The 21,119-nt window shown below is 38.8% G+C and overlaps 2 protein-coding genes across 2 annotated transcripts; both read right to left on the reverse strand.

Annotated features, from left to right (window-relative positions):
- Positions 1-767: 767 nt before the first annotated feature.
- Positions 768-9,538, reverse strand: LOC114366464 (facilitated trehalose transporter Tret1). Its single transcript, XM_028323337.1, has 9 exons — positions 9,356-9,538; positions 7,187-7,416; positions 6,436-6,558; positions 5,482-5,679; positions 4,779-4,905; positions 3,759-3,833; positions 2,224-2,441; positions 1,652-1,834; positions 768-1,165 (listed from the first exon to the last, which is right to left on the reverse strand). Exons 1-9 carry the CDS (start codon positions 9,408-9,410, stop codon positions 923-925), a joined length of 1,452 nt encoding a protein of 483 aa, XP_028179138.1. The 5' UTR covers positions 9,411-9,538; the 3' UTR covers positions 768-922.
- A 5,246-nt stretch (positions 9,539-14,784) lies between these two features.
- On the reverse strand, positions 14,785-21,119 carry LOC114366461 (facilitated trehalose transporter Tret1-like). Its single transcript, XM_028323333.1, has 9 exons — positions 20,982-21,119; positions 20,378-20,607; positions 18,565-18,739; positions 17,879-18,024; positions 16,927-17,050; positions 16,564-16,647; positions 16,163-16,380; positions 15,449-15,631; positions 14,785-15,085 (listed from the first exon to the last, which is right to left on the reverse strand). The coding sequence occupies exons 1-9, from the start codon at positions 21,040-21,042 to the stop codon at positions 14,861-14,863; spliced, it is 1,446 nt and encodes a 481-aa protein (XP_028179134.1). The 5' UTR covers positions 21,043-21,119; the 3' UTR covers positions 14,785-14,860.

The following is a 21,119-nucleotide window of genomic DNA, read 5'->3' on the forward strand; positions in this document are numbered from 1 at the left end:
GTGACAACAGACATCACTAAAACAATGCAATATCACTGTCTGCACGAATGGCAATTCGCGAGTTGTCAGTTTATTTATTGTAGAAACAGATAAGACGCAAACGGAACGAAATGTTATTTTTGTTCGCAAATATTAAGCAGACAAAATTAAACATACATTTTTAACATTTTAAACCTGACAGTCATGAACTATGCATTTAGTGATTTTATTCCGCATACTAATTTATGACGTCGTTTGAAAATATTTAGAGAAGGTAATCACGGGAAATGATGCGTAAAAATCGTTTTGGAAAATTCCTCGTGTACATCATAAAGGATATTTCATGATTTCATGAGTATTTCTTTTCTAATTTACTTACATTTTAATCTGTACCATGGACGCTGAACAAATTATGACTAAAATTGGTAGTGTGTGATTCTTTAACTATAGATTTAAGATGGTAAAAGTTATTCTAAAATACATAAACAAAGTTGTGAACATCAGTTTTTATCTATATCTTTTAAATTGGTCATATCTCAAAACTCTTAAAACTTTTATATGGTTATGTTCGGTGCATCTGAGGCCCAACTACCTCTGATGTCAATGTGACGTGCTAATTTTGGGACAGCCTGTATAGAAAGCTGTTTTAATAAACTATTTACATACTCTAACTTACACACTTTTGGGATATAATGTCATGGAAACTGCACGTCAGATAAAAATAAAGACAAACAACTCAGTACAAAATCAAATAATATTTTTCAATTTACGCAATTCAAAGTCTCAGACTAACATTTGCAAATATAATGATAATGATTATACAAAATTGATTCAAAATGTACTACTTATCACTTTTTAATATCACATAGACATGGCAGGTATTCCTAATCATAATACTCGTTAGTCTACTCTAAATTATACTAAACTCTTCCTAAAGAAGCAATCAAGCTTCATTTGTCACTCTCCTCTTCTTCAAGAAAAGCAGCTGAATGGCATCAGCAGACAGTCCTTTGGTCTCCGGAAGACAGAACTGGCTGTAGGCGGCCCCGCAGAAGCAAACCACTGAGAAACCACAGAAGATGGCGCCCAGACCCAGGCTGTCTACTAAAGGATTGAAGACGATGAGCGTGACGAAGTTCATGATCCACATGCAAGCCATGGACATGCTGTTGCAGAGGCCTCGGACCTGGAAGAGAATCAATATTAGAATTTAAAGGAATATCTACGGGCAGTGGAACTAGTCACCGAAGCTTAATAGGTACACAGCTCAGTGGACTACAATATTTTTTTAAAATCAAATAGGTACTACATATAAAAGTGCCTCGATGTTAAACTTAATTTATTGGTTGTGATCAGAGGCTGTAGTACCTAACTCCAGAAGAAGAAGTCTACCATTGTTTCTGATTAGGTAATGCGTTTTACGATTATTTATCAATGTAGTGAAAGAATGCAAGCTTGAATCCATCAGACCATTCGATATAACGTCGTTTCCATTCTTAAGAGGTCAAGTTACGCCGTGTGTTTTGGATTAAGAAATTGGTAACACCTCACACGGAAGAAAGAAACAAATCAAATAGTTTTTATTGTGACAATATCACCCTTAACGCAAGAAGCACAGTGTACAAATGCCTTCACCCATTTAATTCGTGAAAATATAGACCACAAAGCTTACTTCTGGCAAGAACAGCTCAGCGGTCAGCACGAAAGGCACCACTGCTGCACCCAAGTTGTAGACGAAGCAGTAGCTGTATATCAGCATCGCAGTGACCCAGTTCGGCGCCCAGTGGTACTGCAGCTGGGTGCCGAGCAGCAGCGTGAAGATTCCAGAAGCTATGGATGTCGTGGTCATCAGAAACTGTTGGCAAAATACAATCTATGAAAACTTTGCTCTCAATAGTTCAGAGTTGAATTGAGAAAGATTTTTTTCTTAACCCAGGAAAATGGCCTGGCCATACCTACCGCCCCCAGTAGGTTGTGGGGCTCAAACCCACTAAAAACCTAGGGTGTTCCCTCTGCCACATTGTCGTCGTCTTGGATAGAAAGAATGATTCTTTCTACCCGACCTCTACTGCATCTAATGTGTGATCCTGGATCTGAAGTAAGTACTTTGCTAATGACTATGCATCTATTTTTACACTTTATCGTCTCCATGTTGTGTGTCAAACAAATATTTTTCTATTCTATTGTTATTCGCACTGTCCCTGACCCTAGATCTAATTATCTTCACCTTAAAACGTCTCTTACCTTTCTCCCAAGCCTGTCCATCATCAGCGCGCAAATGACGCTAGCCACCAGGAAGTCCAAGGCCAGGAATATGGAGCACTGGTTGGAGTTCATCGAGGGTACTGCCTCCTTGAAGAGTGGCTCCGCGTAGACCTGCAGCACCACGCAGCCCATGAGTATCGTGATGGCCATCACTGTTAGCGCTGTGGCTAGCGCTCGCTTGGACGATTCTGATTTCACTGTTGGAAACATAAAAGTTTATTTTCAATCAATCTCCATCTTCTATCAAGAATAGGGATGATGACTGAGTTATGAAATCGAAATTCTATTTAGTCCGTCAGACAGATAAATAAAAAAATTTGGACACATATTTTTTAAATTTTTTCTCGAATAATTACAGTATTATAATTGAGTTGAAATGTCACGTGACGTCACTTTTGAGTAAAAAATCTACTCAAGCGTGACGTATCGCGCCATTTCAACTTGATGTAGCACTGTTATTATTTAATTATAAAAAGAAAATAAGAAATATGAGTCTAATATTTTCTAATTATCTGTCTGACGGACAAATAATTGAAATTTTGTCATCTAGCCTTTTCTTCTGAGGCAGAAGGTAGAAAACTCACGACGGCTTGTCACAAAAATACAGTTGTGAAACTACGTCTAGTTCAATTTTATAATCATCATTATTTTAAATTCTTACTATAACTACAGAATACAATAGTAGCAATAGTATAACGTGATTTGTCCGCCTGACTGTACCACGGACGAAAATATAAATGCAAATGCGGGTGGGTGAAGAAAAATCATCGCGCCCGAGCAGACGCCGAATCTCTTCAGTCTGCCCGCGACCACCCGCGACCGTGACTCGTGCAACCGAGTCGAAACGTCGGGAGGGTAACCTTTTTACCTTTTTAAAAGTGTTTGTGTGGTGCCAAATACCATTATAGTGAGAGTACAAATGCAACATGAAAATTTAATATAATATCATTATTTAGTCGATCGAGTAAGCTTCTCAAATATCACCAGTCGTCAGTCTGTCGCGCAAACGGCCTGTAATAGTTAACCATGGGTATGTTTTTCATGTTACGTAATTTACATCACTGTTACATTGTTTAGCTTATAGATTAATTGTCAAACAATTTACCCACCCATTTACGTCATCTGTAATGCATAACTTCTAAGTGCAAATAACAGCCTTTATTAATGCACTTTAATGCTCTTGATGAACATTACACAAACCATTACAGTCACTTCTGCATTTAGGTCTTAGGTATATAAAATACTAGCTTTCCACCCGCGGCTTCGCGCGCGTGGACCCCTGAACCCTATTTAAAATTTAGCCTATGCTACTCGTGTATAATGTAGCTTTCGAATGGTGAAAGAATTTTTAAAAACGGTCCAGTAGTTTTTACAGCCTATTCATTACAACCAAACAAATACAGTTTTCCTTTTTATAATATTAGTATAGACTACATTCTTGTGTCTTTAGAGATCGAACGCCATTGATTTAATAAAGGAGTGTATCTGTATATTTGCAACATAAATCAACTCACTGAGAAATTTCCATGCTGATTCTGCTCTCTTATTCCCAGTAGGTTTGGCTATAAGTTCCTTGGTTGCTTTAGGATCTGAAAGTATAATAATATTTATCGATACGTAACAGCTTATTACGTCCTAGCAACTTGTTTATATTAAGATATCTTAACATATAAACGTATTAATGTCAATAACAATAGGGTTATTACATATTAAAGGAATAACGTGACTTTTTCTGTTTTGATTCTTCAAATTGTTTGCAGAGTTTTAATACTTTGCTTTAAAAGCTTTAAATTTCAAAACGATTATAACAATAGTGATTTAAATTCATAATTTAAGAAAAACAATACAATATTTGGTTCAGCCCCACTGGGTAGCGCAAAGTAGCATAGTGCAGTGTTGGACTCCTCCAACAAAATGGAGGATCCATTCAATATAAAGTTGGAAGAAGAAAACAGTCAAGAACGGTCAGTACGTGCATTGGCATCTTGCCTATCTTCAACAGTAGACCGAAATATGCTTATCTCTCTCTCTCTCTCTCTCTCGAAGTGAAGGAGGACTGGACAAAAAGTCCTTGGCTTGTTTGGGTCCCTTACTAAACGTTCCACCAACCCATGATATAGCAAACAAAATTATTTCATCAGACCAAAATCCGATAGTCAAAGTCAAAGTCAAAGTCAAAATTTCTTTATTTGTTTAGACTAATAAATAGTTCTTACAAATCGTCATTTTGCTCTTAAGGAGCCTCTACATGTCTCATAATCTTTTTACCCTACCAGCGCTTCGAGACCAACATTTGGCAAGTGCTGAGAAGAAGCGCCGCAACAAACTCAGTCACCACTGTCTGCCGGTTAATATAAATAAATAGAAATAGTAGTAGTAGGTACATTCGATTCAGGAGCAGTTCACTGAATTTACCATGCATTCTTGTATGGTGTATCTTATAAGAATGGGTATACAAGATTGCGTGGTATATTAAACAAGGTAGTGACGTGCTAATAGAAACCGCTAGCAGAAACTAGTTTCAAGTTAAATACCATTATCAGCCTGCAGTATAGTCTCGATCCGCGGATCCAGTTGTAGTTTGATCTTCATGATCTCCGCTTCGACTTCTTTGGAGGACACTCCAACTCGCCTGTAGAAAGCTATTGATTTCGCTGCTTCCTGAAAACAAGCATCAATAAATTGAGATGAAATCGACAGCACTATAGATATATGCAAAATCGCACAGGCATATTGTGATGCCACAGATTCAGTTTGAAAATGTAGGTCTAAAGTCTCATTTATACTGAAAGAACGAAGTCAGATTGGTTTTCTATGGTGGTAGTGGCTTAAACACAACATCTTTTCTGATAGGACAGTGTTCTTTACATAGTACTATGGTAAAGTGAACTAAAATGTTTATTTTAACCAAATAACGACCTCTGCAGGACAAAGGACTACTACACAACGTTTTTTTAAACTCCCGTTAGCCCCTCGTACCAAGCTAAATAATATGCTTGTAACACGAGTGAGCTCACCACAATAGTCGAGCGGCGGCGGGGACGGAACCCGCGTTCCCCGGATCACGAGTCGGCCAGTCCGACCCCTTCACCGTTCGGCTATCGTGGCTTCTACAACTTAATATTCACAGACAGACAGGGTCTTTTATTTACTATATGGTACTACTCATTATTATACTATGATGGTACAGTGAATAAATAAACTGCAATATATTTTTATAAAAATAACAATCCTCACCTCCTCCCTGCCTCGTTGCACCAAGAACACGGGCGATTCCTTCAGCACCGAAAGCAGGACAATATACAGCACTGACAGAGACAGGTGGACGTACACCACTTGGTGGTAGGACAGGTGTCCCCCCAAGGTGTAGGAGAACAGCAGGCCTAGGAAGAAACCCGAGACTGTGGTGGAAGTTAGGGCGCCGCGGATGGAGTCCTGGAAATAGAGGATTGAGAAGATATAAGTGTTCAAGAAAAAACCTATGTTTGAGGAAATTGAAATTAATATAGAGTACAGGATTGTCTTTAAAAAGCGCTTTTATGGTACACTAGCTTTTGCCCGCGGCTTCACCAGCATTAAATTTAGTTTGTCACAGATCGTCATAAATATATGCGCCTATATGTTAATCTGGGTTATAAACAATAATACTGTAAAGTTTCAACAAAATCCGTTCAGCAGTTTTTGCGTGAAAGAGTAACAAACATGTTGACATCCAGACATCCATACAAACTTTCGCATTTATAATATTAAGTAGGATTAGTAGGAAGTAGGATAGTAGGATATCCCAGTAGGTATAAATAATCCTACCATCGCTTCGAGAAAATAATATGCCAGTGCTGAGAAGATATAAAATAATTATCTTCTGTATAAATATTAATTTACACAACAATCCTTTTTTTTTTTACTTCGGGAAATGCTTTGATGGTCGATGGGGACGGCCAGTGGGTTTATGTGGGACTCTCCCCGCCTACCCACTAAAGGCGGAGCCTAGCCCCTAAAATCCGACGGTTTCCACCAGAGCTCAAAGAAACGGAGCCGCGAGTTATTTTTCTAGTTGGACATTCGTCCTCCATTGACTTGTGAAAATTTATGAAAAAAGCAATGGAGTCTAAATGAACCCTGATTTCTATGATGAAATTATTATTCTGCTGATATCTATGTAACTTCTCAGATTTAGAGAAAAGTACTGACCTGGCATATTTCTGAAATATACACAGAAGAAACTGCTTGGCCCGCGGCGCCAACGCCTGCGAACCCTACTGCCACCAGCACCAGCGGAATGTAGTCGGTGAACGACAGCACCGCCCACGTGAACTGGAAACAAAGACAATCATCAACTCACGTTAAGCTGTGTTAGTCCGACCGAATTATCAGCGCGAGGATGCGTGTCGTGATATACTTTATCGACGTCAAAATGTATCGGCAAAATCGATAAAATGGCGTGATATCCGCTTACCGTGGCGCGCATCCTAAGTCTAAAAGAATAATAAAAAGTCTGAAATCAATTGCTTTCAGTCCAACCTTTACGAAACTATTCATTTTCATACTCAACCTTCACACTGTTTAAAAAGAAATAAATATCAACTTTTGTAATTAACCAGCAGCAGGATGATTTAATGAAGGCTACTGACAACGCCACTCTTGTGGCGGAATTTTGGGCTGACGCTGTGTAGGTTTGTTGTCGACACGACAAGAAGATTAACCATTCCGTGTTAAATGTGCACCAAATATTCTAAAGATCTACGCTCGTTTATTTAACATCATATGTACCTACACGTCACTCAAAGATTTAGGGAACATTTCCATTTAACACTTTCTGGACAGTGAACTTCTATATCAGTCAACAATTAAACTTCTATTATTCTGGGTTACCTACTGTCCGGGAAACATTAAATCGAGTTTTAAGCATAAATCTTAATATGATTTTTTCAATTGTACTTACAACAAACGGCAAGCCAAATAACATAGCCGCGTATTTGCGGCCAAGAGTGTCCAAGGCGTACCCACAAAACGGCGTCACTGCCAACGCGCCAACGTTGGTCAAAGTGCCTAACAAGGACAGTTCCAACGTGGTCATAGGCCTAGATAGGACCGTCTCGTTGGACGCGAAGTTGGCCACTGTGTATGACGGCCACGCGTAGATGAAGCCGGTCAAACTGGTGAGGTAGGCGACTGAAAAATATCATTTTTCTTGTTAATTTGTGTCATTTACACATCGCGGACAACTACCACAAGGCGGACAGATGACCTCATAAATGTAGCAAGAAGGCGCTGGATGCAAGCCTTACGCCCATGTGACGACAGCAGAACGGCCATTGGCACATCTATACTAATATTATAAATGCGAAAGTAACTTTGTCTGTCTGTCTGTCTGTCTTGCTTTCACGCCTAAGCCACTAAACCGATTTCGATGAAATTTGGCATATAGATAGTTTGAGTCCCGGAAAAGGACATAGGATAGTTTTTATCCCGAGTTTTGAAACAGGGACGCGCGCGATAAAGTTTTTCTGTGACAGACAAAATTCCACGGGCGAAGCCGCGGGCGGAAAGCTAGTATTTTGATAAGTTGTATTAGGTTTGGGCGTCTAGTGCTAGAAGCTTGGCTCTACATGAGATCTGTTAACTTTTCTTAACTATTGACACTGTAAAAACTATGACATTTTACATGAAAATGTTTTATAATGGATCAATTTAACTTTTAAACTATACCAAATAGCATCGTAGAGCTCTAGTTCTTTGTAACTCTGTGTGCTCTAATTAAGAATCAACCCAAAACTTAGTACAAAACAGCGTTCTACCCACTAAACTACAGGTGTGTAACTATAGTGTAAGTAGCATAATTAAGTGCATCAATTAACGGATTAAAGGGCGTCTATAAACATCAATGACAACTAATGCAAACAAAGTTAGCATTATTTACTGTATAATGATGTCACATACACTTATTGTATTTGCTATTTGTTAGATAAGATTACCACAGATGAGCCAGTTTATCGTAAACATACAATAATAAATAAAAATATGCTACAGGCGACACGGGACTAACAGGGCGATGGAGCGAGCTATACTCGGAGTTTCCCTGCGTGATCGAATCAGAAATGAGATCCGCATGAGAACCAAAGTGACCTACAGCTCGCAGAATTGCTAAAATCAAGTGGCAGTGGGCGGGGCACATAGCTCGTAGAGACGATGGCCGTTGGGGCAGGAAAGTTCTCGAGTGGCGACCACGGGCCGGAAGACGTAGCGTGGGCAGGCCTCCCCCTAGGTGGACGATCTGGTGAAGGTCGCGGGAAGAGCCTGAATGCGGGTATCGCAGGACCGGTCGTTATGGAAATCCTTGAGGGAGGCCTTTGGCCAGCTGTGGACGTCATTAGGCTGAAACGAACAAACAGGCGAGACACATGAAATAATTCATAAACATCGATTTTATTACCACGCGCGCCTGCACGTTTTTACTATGCAATACTTCTTATACTATGATTAAGAGTAGATTCTTAATTATTTTTTTCTTGTTTTTTTAAATTAGATGTTTTATTATGATTAAAACGAAGCCGACAAGCAACTGGGCTCACTACAAATAGTTTTTATACGAGTATTTAATTCAAAGTTTCCTCTCATAGAGTCTTGAATTGTGTCAAATTGACATTAAATTAATTTTTTAACATTTACTTCGAATACTTTCACTATTTAGGTATAACAATTTAGGTATTTGCACAATCTACATAGTAACAACACATACTAAATATTGTCTGTTTGTAGGAATATTACGCTATGCAAAAGTTTTAAAAAGTATAAACTTTGCAATAATAACAATAAAATAATACGTATTCTTACGTATTATGCTTTTTAAAAGCTCATAGCTACGATGTGTGCTTTTACCACAAAGTAACTAACCACTTACCTTTTTCGGATCAAACAATACTTTGCAAATTAATTAAACGTTTTCAGTCCTCAATATTTTTACCATCTAAACAAATTTATTATGTTTCAAAATCATCACTAAATTAATCCAAAATAGACACTAATAAAATATTTGTGTATGTTGGACTTCCCATTAACTTAGAAACTAACATTATTAAAAAAAGCAAGAAACAAAAACAAAAATACTAACTGCATATCGTGGAACAGCATTGCACAAAAAACGCGGATTTTTTCACTTTCTCCATTTTTTTTCCAAATTCTCCACCAACCGATAAGAAGTTAAATTAACGAATGTGTTAACAACACACTGAGTTCTGTCTGTCACTAAACTTTATTACCGCACTGTTAATAATAATCTGCTATTAAAGAGATTATTTTAACTGAAGATAGAACGGTAGGTGTTATTAATATACACTTTTAGAGATAACACTAGTTTCTGTCCGTGTCTTCGCCCGTACATCGGTTAGATGTGGGAATATTCCCACCTCTCGTTCCCACCGCTGCAACTCCTGTGTAACCAGGATCTGCAGTTTGACCGCCAATAAAAACCCAACCGGTGAAGGTCCAGTTTGTCCCGGGGAAAAGTTAAAACTGTCATAGTTAGAAGACTATCTATGCAGATAGGTAGTATAGATTGTGTGTACCTAGACTACTATGTATGGTGAAAACCATTATAGCTGTTTAGACACGATAGCGTTACAAATAGACCGACTAACTGTCGTATTTATATGTATTAGTATCCACAGATAAGGATCTAAAGATATCCTGACGTGAAATAGTAAGATGGTACTTATAACTTAGGTCTTCAAACTGTCACGGACTTGTGAAATTAAGCAGGATAATAACTACGAGTACTCGTATATCCGAGGATAAGAAACTGTAAGATTTCATCTACTCGCGTTTTTGTCTTTATATTTTCCAGAAGGCTCTTATGAGAGCATGCACAGATTCACTAAAGTACCTCTTATATCTAGTTATATTTTTAGGGTACCAACGTAACCCTTTTAATTTGGTGGAAGTCGAACTTTAACTTCGAACTCCTCCTATGTTCTTCTGATTAATTTCGTTGCGGGTCCAATGACAGTTTAACTTTCCCCCGGGACAAACATGACCTTCACTGGTTGGATTTTTATTGGCGGTCAAGCTGTAGATCCTGGCTACACAGGAGTCGCAGCGCTGGGAACTAGAGGTGGGAATAGTCCAACCCTTTTAATTTGTCGGGCTGTTTGCCTTAAACTAATTTGTAGATAGTTAAACACAGTTGGCGCCATAACAACATTTGATTTAGATAAAAATATAGTTAAAAGTCAATTATAATTAGTCATTTACACCCGTATTTACAAACGTTGCTTGCTTAAGTGAGGCAGCAACGCTATGCGAAGTCGAACACACAGCGTTGAATAGAGCTCTGTGATTGGTTCGTGTGTGTCACTCCGCCACTCAAGTCTTGTAGAATGTCGATAATGTCAGGATGGTACGCTAACCTGCGTCTGGTTCCCCGGTGATGGAAGGGGGGGCTGGTGGAATTAGATCGTGTAATTCCTTCGCACATTCTCCGAAGTGTAGCCTGTAGAAAACCATTAGGCCCAGAACAGACGGTGAAACGCAACTGCAACGAAACTGCAACTGCTGGTTTTTTGTTTCTGGTAGAATAAAGTAGATGGCGTTCAGATTTCCGGAACTCTTTACTTTTTTTTGGTTCCATTCCCTTCTGGAACGGAACCCTTTACGTGTGATACCGACTGTCACTTGTTTTACGCCAAGCTACGCGTGCGCAACAAAACTGTTCGAAGCCAGGGTGGGTGGGGTAATGTATCATAAATCAAATGTCCAAGGAACGTCACTGAAAGGTTAATGTCTGTGAAATTGGCTTGTCTTTCTGTAATACACACAGAAACTAAGCTGGAACCTAATTTGAAGAAAATTAAAAGAATCACGGTCCCAGCCTCAAACTTAACTGCTTGTGTAGAGAGTTGGTTGTAAACAGTAGGTAAATTATGCTAAAATGAAAATATCGCCACCTTTCATAATATTAAATAAATAAATGAATAGTCTTTATTTTCTCATCACAAACATTACAATCACATAAGTTATTCAATATAATTATTACAATTCATAAAACGAAGTTGTTCGTGTGAGACTGATGCCTGTGATAGGTATTTGCATACCTGTAGTACAGGTCATCAGGCTCCCCCCAGATATTGAAAACTAAATCATCATAATCTCAGCCACAAGACGTCCACTGCGAAACATAGGCCTCCGATGACTTCCACATCGCTCGGTTGGTAGCGGCCTGCATCCAGCGGCTTCCTGCTACCTTCATGGGGTCTTCGGTCCACCTTGTGGGTGGACATCCCACGCTGCGTTTTCCGGTAACGTGAAAGACCCGTGGTTAACTGGCAGAGAATGCCATCCGGCATTAAGTCCGCCACAGTGCATTGTATGTATGTATGTATGTGCTAAAAGTTTAAATAAATAAATAAAAATTTCCTTTCTATGGCTACAATCGTGCGCCTGGGCATAACAAGGAATACTTTGGCCGTAAACTTTCCTTACAATATAATGTCGGAAAATGATATCTCAAGCAAACATTGCTCACAAAATAAATATTTTACCATAGAACACCACAGTCTTTATTACATAACTTTAATTCTTCAAATCCATCTAACCCGGCAGAGAAAAAAACTAAATAATCATCGTACCTACATAGTACTGTAACTAAACTAAAAATACATGATAGAGTGACAGAGCTCATCAAGCTTAACACAGTGGCTTCTAATATAGTTGTTATACGTTCCATTTTCCAACATAAGTGTATAGTTTTATGTGCTTTTGTATATCAAACCTCCACGCCGTTTCTTCCAACGTGGCAGCAAATAGATAACAAGTAAATAAAAGATTAACCGTATATAAATTTAAACTCAATGTGTAAATACATGCTAGACGCACGTTAAGTAAAATTATTAAATATTTTACCATACAAAATCACAGACTTTATTACATAACTTTAATTTCTTCAAAACCATCTAACCCGGCAGAGAAAAAAAACAAAATATTAACGGACTGTCATGCAGCAGAAGTGCCGGGACAACAACATTGTTGAACAACGATACCCCTTCCCAGTGGTTCCATAGCGCGGTTAACATGCGAAAATGCACTGATTCAAAGAATCCCTTAAAGTTTGATCACTACATGCCCGACACACTGAAAGTTTTTAGTTTCGTTTTTATTTGACTGTACTTTTGAAAAGGTGCGAGTTGACGAACAAAATAATAGGTAAAATCGGAATTTCCCAACTCGCGCCTGCTAGCGAGTTTGACAGGTGCGAGATGACGAACAACCCAGATTTTCCCGTCACGCCAGCCTCAATGACATCATACGCAGGTCTCTTTCTGGCGCTTTCGTACCGGCCATTCTTGAACCAAATGGCCTGGTTCGAAGTGATGGTAAGACACCTGATGGTATGACTTTGGTTCCATGAAAGGTGGGACGGCCACTAGTGTGGGATGCAACCTGCGTAGACACATTGGCACCGTCTCATCTTCCGCAAACCTCGTCTGGGGCTGGTACTGCCGCTGCAGTCTTAGTAGTACCTACATGTTTGAGCCATTTGGGGTCGAGACGCTAGGTCCATGGGACCAAGTGCTCATCGCCTGTACAGGGAATTAGCCAAGCGGCTGATTGACTGTACAGGTGATAGAAGAGCTGGCGCATTTCTTGGCCAACGAATCAGTTTGGCCATTCAACGCGGAAATGCAGCCAGCATTCTGGGCACCATGTCGCGTTGTTTGGACAGCGATTTGGGACATATTTTTTATTTGTAAATATTTAGTCTATGTAGGTTAATTATTTGTATTATTCTTAATTTTCTCTCATAATAAATTGCTATTTATGACGAAGTGACAGATTGATGGAGCAAATAAAACTTAACACAGTGGCTTCTAACACAGTTGTGATACGTTCCATTTTCCAACATAAGTGTAGAGTTTTATGTGCTTTTGTATATCAAACCTCCACGCCGTTTCTTCCAACGTGGCAGCAAATAGATAACAAGTAAATAAAAGATTAACCGTATATAAATTTAAACTCAATGTGCAAATACACGCCAGACGCACGTTAAGTATAATTTAACTAAAGGATTTGGCAGATAGGCGCTCTGTTGTAAAGATAAATCAAAACTTTTATTTATTTACTAGCAATGCTAGGTAAAATAGTTTGAAAAATTTTTTCCCGTTTTAGCAACGTTTTTCTTTACTGCTCCACTCCTATTGACTGTAGGGTGGTGTTAGCCTAAAAACCTTCCTCGACAAATAGGTTATCCAATCTATATAAATAAAAATGAATTGATGTTCGTTAGTCTGATTAAAACTCGAGAACGGCTGGGCCGATTGAGCTGATTTTGGTTTAAAAATGTTTGTCGTAGTCCAGGGTAGGTCTAAACGGTGAGCAAATACGCGCGCGATATTCTTTTTCTGTGACAGACAAAATTCCACGCGGGCGAAGCCGCGGGCGAAAATTAGTATCAACATATTTTTTCAAATCAGATAGTAGTTCCAAAGATGAGCGTGTTCAAACAAACAAACTCTTCAGCTTTATAATATTACTATACTATAGAATTGACGTCAGATATTTTAATACACGAGCATGTACTATATTTCTGTTCTGTGGGTATATCTAGTCATGCCAATATTTGCCTTTAGCGGTATTTGAACTCGTTGCACGTTGTAGTTGATGAAATTGCCAAGTCATGCGGCCTTTAGTGATATAACAAAGTCCTTCATAAGAATATCAACATCGGATGTCACAGAATGCTGTCAAGTTCTTTAATAAAATTAGTTTGTGCATTTTTGTGTTCCGGCAGTTGGAGGTAAGATAGCAAGTTCCTCCGTGGTTGAGGATTCCGGGTGAAGCTCGCTTCCACCTTCGGCCTGATCATCACTTACCATCAGGTGTGATACAGGCCAGGAGCTTCCTCGTTATGGATAAAAAAAAATTAAAATGACTACTGACTAATTGTTTGCTATTTTACTTATCACTGGCGTAGTAATGCAGTATTTCTCTACCACTGCCTCTCCCCAGGGGGAGGCTATTTCCAGAAATTGACTATTTCTACATTGTTAGCTTATGTTTAGTTCTTAGTGTCAAAAGGGGCGGACCTAAAAAATCTGATTGAATTTTTAGCACATGTAGTATGTCTAGGCCCATAAGCCAATTCCTTGCTTTCATTCACATGCTACAGTAGGTACTTACATTAACATTAATTTCATACGTCAAGCTACTGTTATCTGACTTCAATAAAATGCCTTAAGCCTTATTAATTGGATCTTAAAATACTGTGATTGTCATTCTTAGTTTGTTTATCATCTTAATCGTATGTTACCCTCCTTATTTTTATCAGATTTTATGACTTTAACTTTGTTTTGATAGTGATTTTTTCCTCATATTTTGTTATTTCATCTTACAAGGATATAAACAAGGGTTTACTCTTATTGCACAATTTTTTTTTCACTACCAAGTAATTGACTTCTTACTTCTACTTCATAAATGTAGGTCATCATCAAATTGGATTGTAATAAAACACAAATTAATATAATATAATTTAATTTCCTGTCAGTCCATTTGTAACAAATACTTGACATTCCCAAGATCTTTCAAAAGATAAACAGCTTCTACAAAACTCCACCAAGCCAAAACTCTACTTGTTCTTCAAAAACAGGACTTGAATGGCGTCTGCAGAAAGGCCTTTGGTCTCAGGCAGTTTGAAGTACACGTAGACGGTACCAAGGAAGCAGACTGCTGAGAATAAGTAGAAGACGCTGCCAAGGCCCAGGATCTCCACTAGCGGGTTGAAGATGAACAGCGTGATGAACATGAACAACCACACGAAGCCCATTGAGAGGCTGTTGCAGAGGCTTCGGACCTGGAAGAAGAATTTAATAAATTAGATCTTGAAATGGAAGAAAAGAATGAAAGGGACCAAGTCAAATATTTCTGCATGTGATAGATTTAGCAAAAAACATTGCAAAATGGAATCAATAGACTTATGAGGTAGTTAATTTTAACGTGTTTCGCTGCTTGGTCCCATTAAGAACTTATCTGTCAGATATACAATGCCTACATTTGGTTTCAGAAGTCTGGGATAGAGATACCAGAAAATTATGTCTCCAGTTATACGAGTAATTAGCTAGCAATATTTTTGTAAGATAACGTTAGTGTGTGAAACTTTATTAGGAACAGGAGAAACTGACCTTAATTAAAAAATAACAAATGTGCTCTCCCTTACCTCCGGCAAGAAGACTTCAGCGGCCAGCACAAAGGGTATGACTGCACAGCCTACGGTATACACGAATGTATACAAGTAGATCAGGAAGGCGGTGACCCAGTGTGGTGCGAAGTGCACCTGTAACTGCACTCCTAGCAAGAACGTGCACACGCCTGACAGAGCAGACGTGATGATGAGGAGATTCTGTGGATGGAAAAGAAAGATTTGATAAATAAAACGATAAAACTTTAAACATTAGTAGTACAGGGACCTGATTGATTAATTCGAAATCTAAGTGATAAATCTGTCTTTTAATAGACAATCGTAACAGTAGTTTGCCAGCAGTATTGAATATTATGTGAAGCTGAAAGGAATTTTCCTAATGCGCTGAACTTTCAATATACTCGTACAGCAATGCTCTACAAAACACTAATCATCTTAGGTTGTATTACATCTGCCAATACAAAAGTTAGAAAAAAGACAACCTCAAATCTAAAAGCAAACAGAAGATTTGGTCCCACCACTCCACGCTGGTCAATATGCATAATTATGTGTCTCCTAGACATCCACAAGAAGAGTGGGAGTAGTCCTATATCTCACTTAACACCAGGTACGATTGCGGTCAAATACCTGCCTTGTCCTGTATAAAAAAAATATGTCTCTACCGGAATCACACGGCTAACCTAAATTAAAAAAGGCGGAATACATTGAGGAAAACTAAAGTAACTCCATTACCTTCCTCCCAAACTTGTCAATCACCAGCACACACACGACGCTAGCGATCAGCAAGTCCACAGCTAGCATAATGGAACACAAGTTGGCAGACATGGACGGAACAGCCTCCTTGAACAGCGGCTCGGCATACACTTGCAGGACTACGGAACCCATCATGATAGTGCAGGCGATGATGATGAGGACTGTGGCGAGAGCACGCTTGGAGGATTTGGATTTTCCTGAAAAAAAAGGTTGAATGAAAGCATGCTGAAACGATGTGGCATCTTATTATAGAAAATATACTGAAGATATTATACGTTGTGGATGCCTTTGAAAATAAATTAGCAATATTTTCTTATTTCTTTCAACTCGTCTATGGAGCTTCGATTACCTTAACAGCTCAATAAGCGTCAAATACTTACTTAAAATTTTCCACGATGGCTCTTTCCGAGGCATATTGTCGATTTTGTTTTGAAGCATTGCTTCAGTGGCTTCCAAATCCGTGTCTATTGAACAAATAAATACAAAATTATAATTGATCAAATCAATAGAAGATAAATTCTCAAACTCCTTGCCTAGAGGTTCATTCATGTCCATGACTCCTGAATTCTAGAAAGTAACATTTGTGATCTTGACTCTTTCATATTCGATGTTATGATACGATTTCAACCGCTAATTGAATCTGTCACTAATGTCACTTCAGGTGGGCTGGACATGAATGCTTCTATATCATTTGCTCCTAGCAGGAATTGAACCCACAACCATGGTGTAATTCGAGAACTTACTCTCAGTTTCAAGCAGCTTCTCCAACCTGGGGTCTAGCTGGAGTCTGATCCTCCTCATCTCCACCTCCACCAGTTTGGAGTCGATGGCGACTTGGTTGTAGAATGCTATGGACTTAGCTGCTTCCTATACAATGAGATTAATCTAAAGTTTAAGTGCGTCATCATTTTTATCATCATTTCAGCCATAGGACGACAGGAAGTCCTCTGCTGAACTATCGGCCACAATGTCAACTACCCATTCCCGCTCATGTCATCTCGTTCTGTCGCTAAGAATCACCATTTGATGAGAGCGAGAGCAAAAACGGAAAAAGTAGTTAATAATGTGTTCGATAGAACATAGGCCTCCCCCGATAATTTTTATCATTAAAAATCGATAAGTACGTCATGTGGTCAAATACCTGTCTTGAAGAAATTACCTTGCACGTTCGTGCTACTGTTGCTTTGTGCAATCAATATTTTTTTCAAATTACCCACATTTTAGTTCGTAAAAATACTTGAAACTCATTTCGCGTGAACAGCGTTAGTCAGTGTTAGTGAGTTGGTGTGAACAGTGTTGTGTTTATGTTCCAAAATCGATATTTTGATCACCAGTGAGTGTACCTTCTAATTGGAGCTAATTTTTTATGTAAGTATAAAAACAAAATATTATTTACCTCCTAAAAATGTAGTTTTTAATGGTAGATATTTATAAAAGCGAACACTCACTCAATCTTAGATACTACAAGTGCTAGGAGTCTTAAATTTTGCATGGGGGTTTCTTTAGAATGTAGGTGCTCACTAACACGAGATTTTGCAAAATTCATTATTTAAAAGGGGTCTACGCGTACGAAGTCGCGGGTGGCCGCTAGTAGGTTTATAATGTTTTCTTCAGACAATCTTTTTATTTAGACTAGGCTGAAACCTCAAAAACTAAATGGCTTTATCTACAAATAATCGCGAAGAGTTCTCTTACCTCTTCCCTTTCTGCCAACATCAGATACACTGGAGATTCCTTCAGCAGCAGCAGAAGGACGATGCAAAGTATAGACAGACCCAGATGAGTGTAGACCACCTGGTAGTAGGTCAGGTATCCACCAAGGAAGTAGGAGACCAGTAAACCTGTGGGATAGTTTAAGTTTTTAGTTGGTTCATCTATCACTCAGTTACTTTAGCCCCTAAAAACTTAACAGAGTACAAAACCTTTAAAAACTTCAATGACTCGACACACTATCTAACATTTGCCTCGGAGTTGCAATAATTTAGTGGACCGACGACCTGATAAAGGTAGCAGGAAGGCGCTGGATGCAGGCCGCTACCAACCGTGCGATGCGGAAGTCATTGGGGGAGGCCTATGTTCAGCAGTGGACGTCCTGTGGCTGAAATGATGATGATGTTGCAATAATTTTATCAATCCCAAAAGTATGCTTAACTCAATAAAAATTCGTTTAAGCCAACAAATTGCCTAAACACGCATTCGATTATGCCGAACAGCCACAAAATAAAGTCAATAAGGAATACTACTCACATACAGAGAATTGTAATACACTGTTTCAGTGATTTTAACATTCAATAAGTTTCTACAGAAATAAAATATCTTAAAACTACGTACAAAATACATAATTTCACAGTTTATGGTAGTCTTATTCCTATGCTACTTACCTATAAAGTACCCAGTAGCAGAACTTGCTGTGAGCCCCCCTCTAATGGAATCATGGCTGATCTCCGAAATGAAGATCAGGGAGACGTTCTGACCAGCAATGCCCACGCCTACCAGCCCCATGGCGAGGAGGATCATGGTGACACTCTTTGAAAACGCTATTATGAGCCATGCGAACTGGAAGATAAAGTTTATTATTGTGAACCGTGCGATGTGGAAGTCATTGGGGGGGGGGCTATGTTCAGCAGTCGACGTCCTATGGCTGAAATGATGATATAATGATGATGATTGTGAATCTAAGGCTGGTTCTATGGTTTTTAACCTCGTTAAAAATAATGCAACGTCCGCACTGCGGCTTTTTCCCGCGTATACGTTTCGGGTGGTCTTGCTGTTTGGCGGTTTACCGCTTGCGGGAAAAAACCGTAGTGGGGACTCAGTCTTTAGTTACAAAAATTTTGATGTTAAAAATTTTAGCATTATAAAGTTTTGCCTAGATCGTCGATTTGTTTTTATGTAACGATGTAAGAGAAATATCTATTAATCTTCATGACATTTAAAGATTCGTTTGTTTTCGTTTCAGAAAAAGGACATCCACTGCTGGTCAAAGAAGTTTTACAATGGCCGGTCTGGTGCTTCCCGCAACCTTCACTAGATCGTCGGTTCATATAGTGAGAGGCGTTTACAGGTATGTACCTAATAGTTATTTATCCCATCAAAAACAATACTTGTCAAAAAAACCAAGTCTCGCAACTCAGTTGTTCTACGGTAAAAAGTTGTGAGATCCATGTAATACCAAGTCCAGGCCAGGAAATCTTTAACGTTTTACATAAATTATTGACTTGGCCATCGCACTAAATAATTTAATTTACACGTGTTTTCATGCGATGGCCAAGTCAATATATTTATGTAAAACGTTAAAGATTTCCTGGCCTGGACTTGGTATTACATGGATCTCACAACTTTTTACCGTAGAACAACTGAGTTGCGAGACTTGGTTTTTTTGACAAGTATTGTTTTTGATGGAATCTCATTTCTTTTTGTATTTTGTAGACAGCAGTTATGTATCTAGAAAACTGGACCGAAATTGAAAAATTTTACTCGACTTGGCGGTTGCACTACCGTGCCCCCAAATATTTTAGTTTTTCCTTGATTCATACACCAAACACTACTTATATTCCAAGTTTGAAGCTTCTAGGTCTACTAGAAGTGCCTTAGAGTTTTGATGATCGGTGAGTCAGTCAGTGAGTCAGTGAGTGACAAAATTAAGTAACTTTGACCCGTTATAATTCTCAAACTACTGGTTCAAATTGAATGAAATTTTAAATATACCGTGTCTTTACAATGCCTGCATAGCTAATGAAAATTCAGCCTTCTAGTTTTATCCACAACTAAGTTACAGGCAGTCGAAAATGGCCTGAATTGCTTCGAGAAAAGGATGGTACGGCCGTGCCGCTTTTTTGCTCGACTTGGTGGGGGCACTGCCGTGCCCCCAGATTAGTTTGAATGAGGTACTAATCCGGGCCTTTCAAGGTGAGAGTGAATAAAATTAGCTCTTACAGGGCAGATAATATGTTACATTCTAAACAGCATCTTAAAGGCCAACATACTTACAAAATGTAAATATTTACTCTTTGATTTTATTACATGTTACTGATCAAATCGAACCTTATCAATTGATATCTGTTGATTAAAATAGTGTGTCTAGCTCAAAGCTGTTGCCTAAAACGGCAATATTCCTAGTATCTTAGAATTTGCTAAACAAGTTCCAACAGGCGTCGAATTTCGAACTGAACTACATCATCTTTAAACACTTACCACATACGGCAATCCAAACAACACAGTAGCGTACTTCCTCCCAACCTTATTGAATATGTACCCGCAGAAGGGACTGGCCACCAGTCCCCCAATATTGGCCACGGCCCCGAATAGAGACACTTCCAAACTGGTCATAGGTGTGGAGAGAACAGTGGAGTTGGAGGTGAAATTGGCCAATGTATAGGAAGGCCACGCGCAGATGAAGCCGGTCTGGCTGGCGAAGAATGCCACTAGAAATAAAATGAACTTTAGTGTCATAAAAGACCAATTCTATTGCTTCTGGTAAATTAAAGAGGAGTCCTGTAGTGGAGACTAAATGACACTTTTTAATATCATACTAGTTAAATCCAAACCAGTTTAATTCAGTGTGAGATAGTTAAATTTATTTAGATCAGTACCTAATGACCGTTTTCACCACCAATCCCTGATTTTAAGTGATCCCTATGAATCCAATATCGTGTTAAGTGTTACCATAAGGGTCACTTAAAAATTAGAGATTGATGGTGAAAACGGGCATAAGTCTCATAATTATTATATTTCTGAATTCTCGTTTGAAAGAATATTATCAAGTTTTCATAAAAAATCAAAGATTTTAAATACTAACGGCATAGCGTAGCTAATGATTGCACACCAACCGCAGACGCTTTTAACTTCGGGCCCTCCATGTTTGACACTTCCACACCTTTTGCCTTCAAACGTTCAATCACACTAATTGCAAACGACAAAATGACAACTACTCCCA

This window comes from Ostrinia furnacalis, unplaced genomic scaffold (assembly GCF_004193835.3).
Source record: "Ostrinia furnacalis isolate ACB-3 unplaced genomic scaffold, ASM419383v2 OfSCF0635, whole genome shotgun sequence".
NCBI lineage: Eukaryota > Metazoa > Arthropoda > Insecta > Lepidoptera > Crambidae > Ostrinia > Ostrinia furnacalis.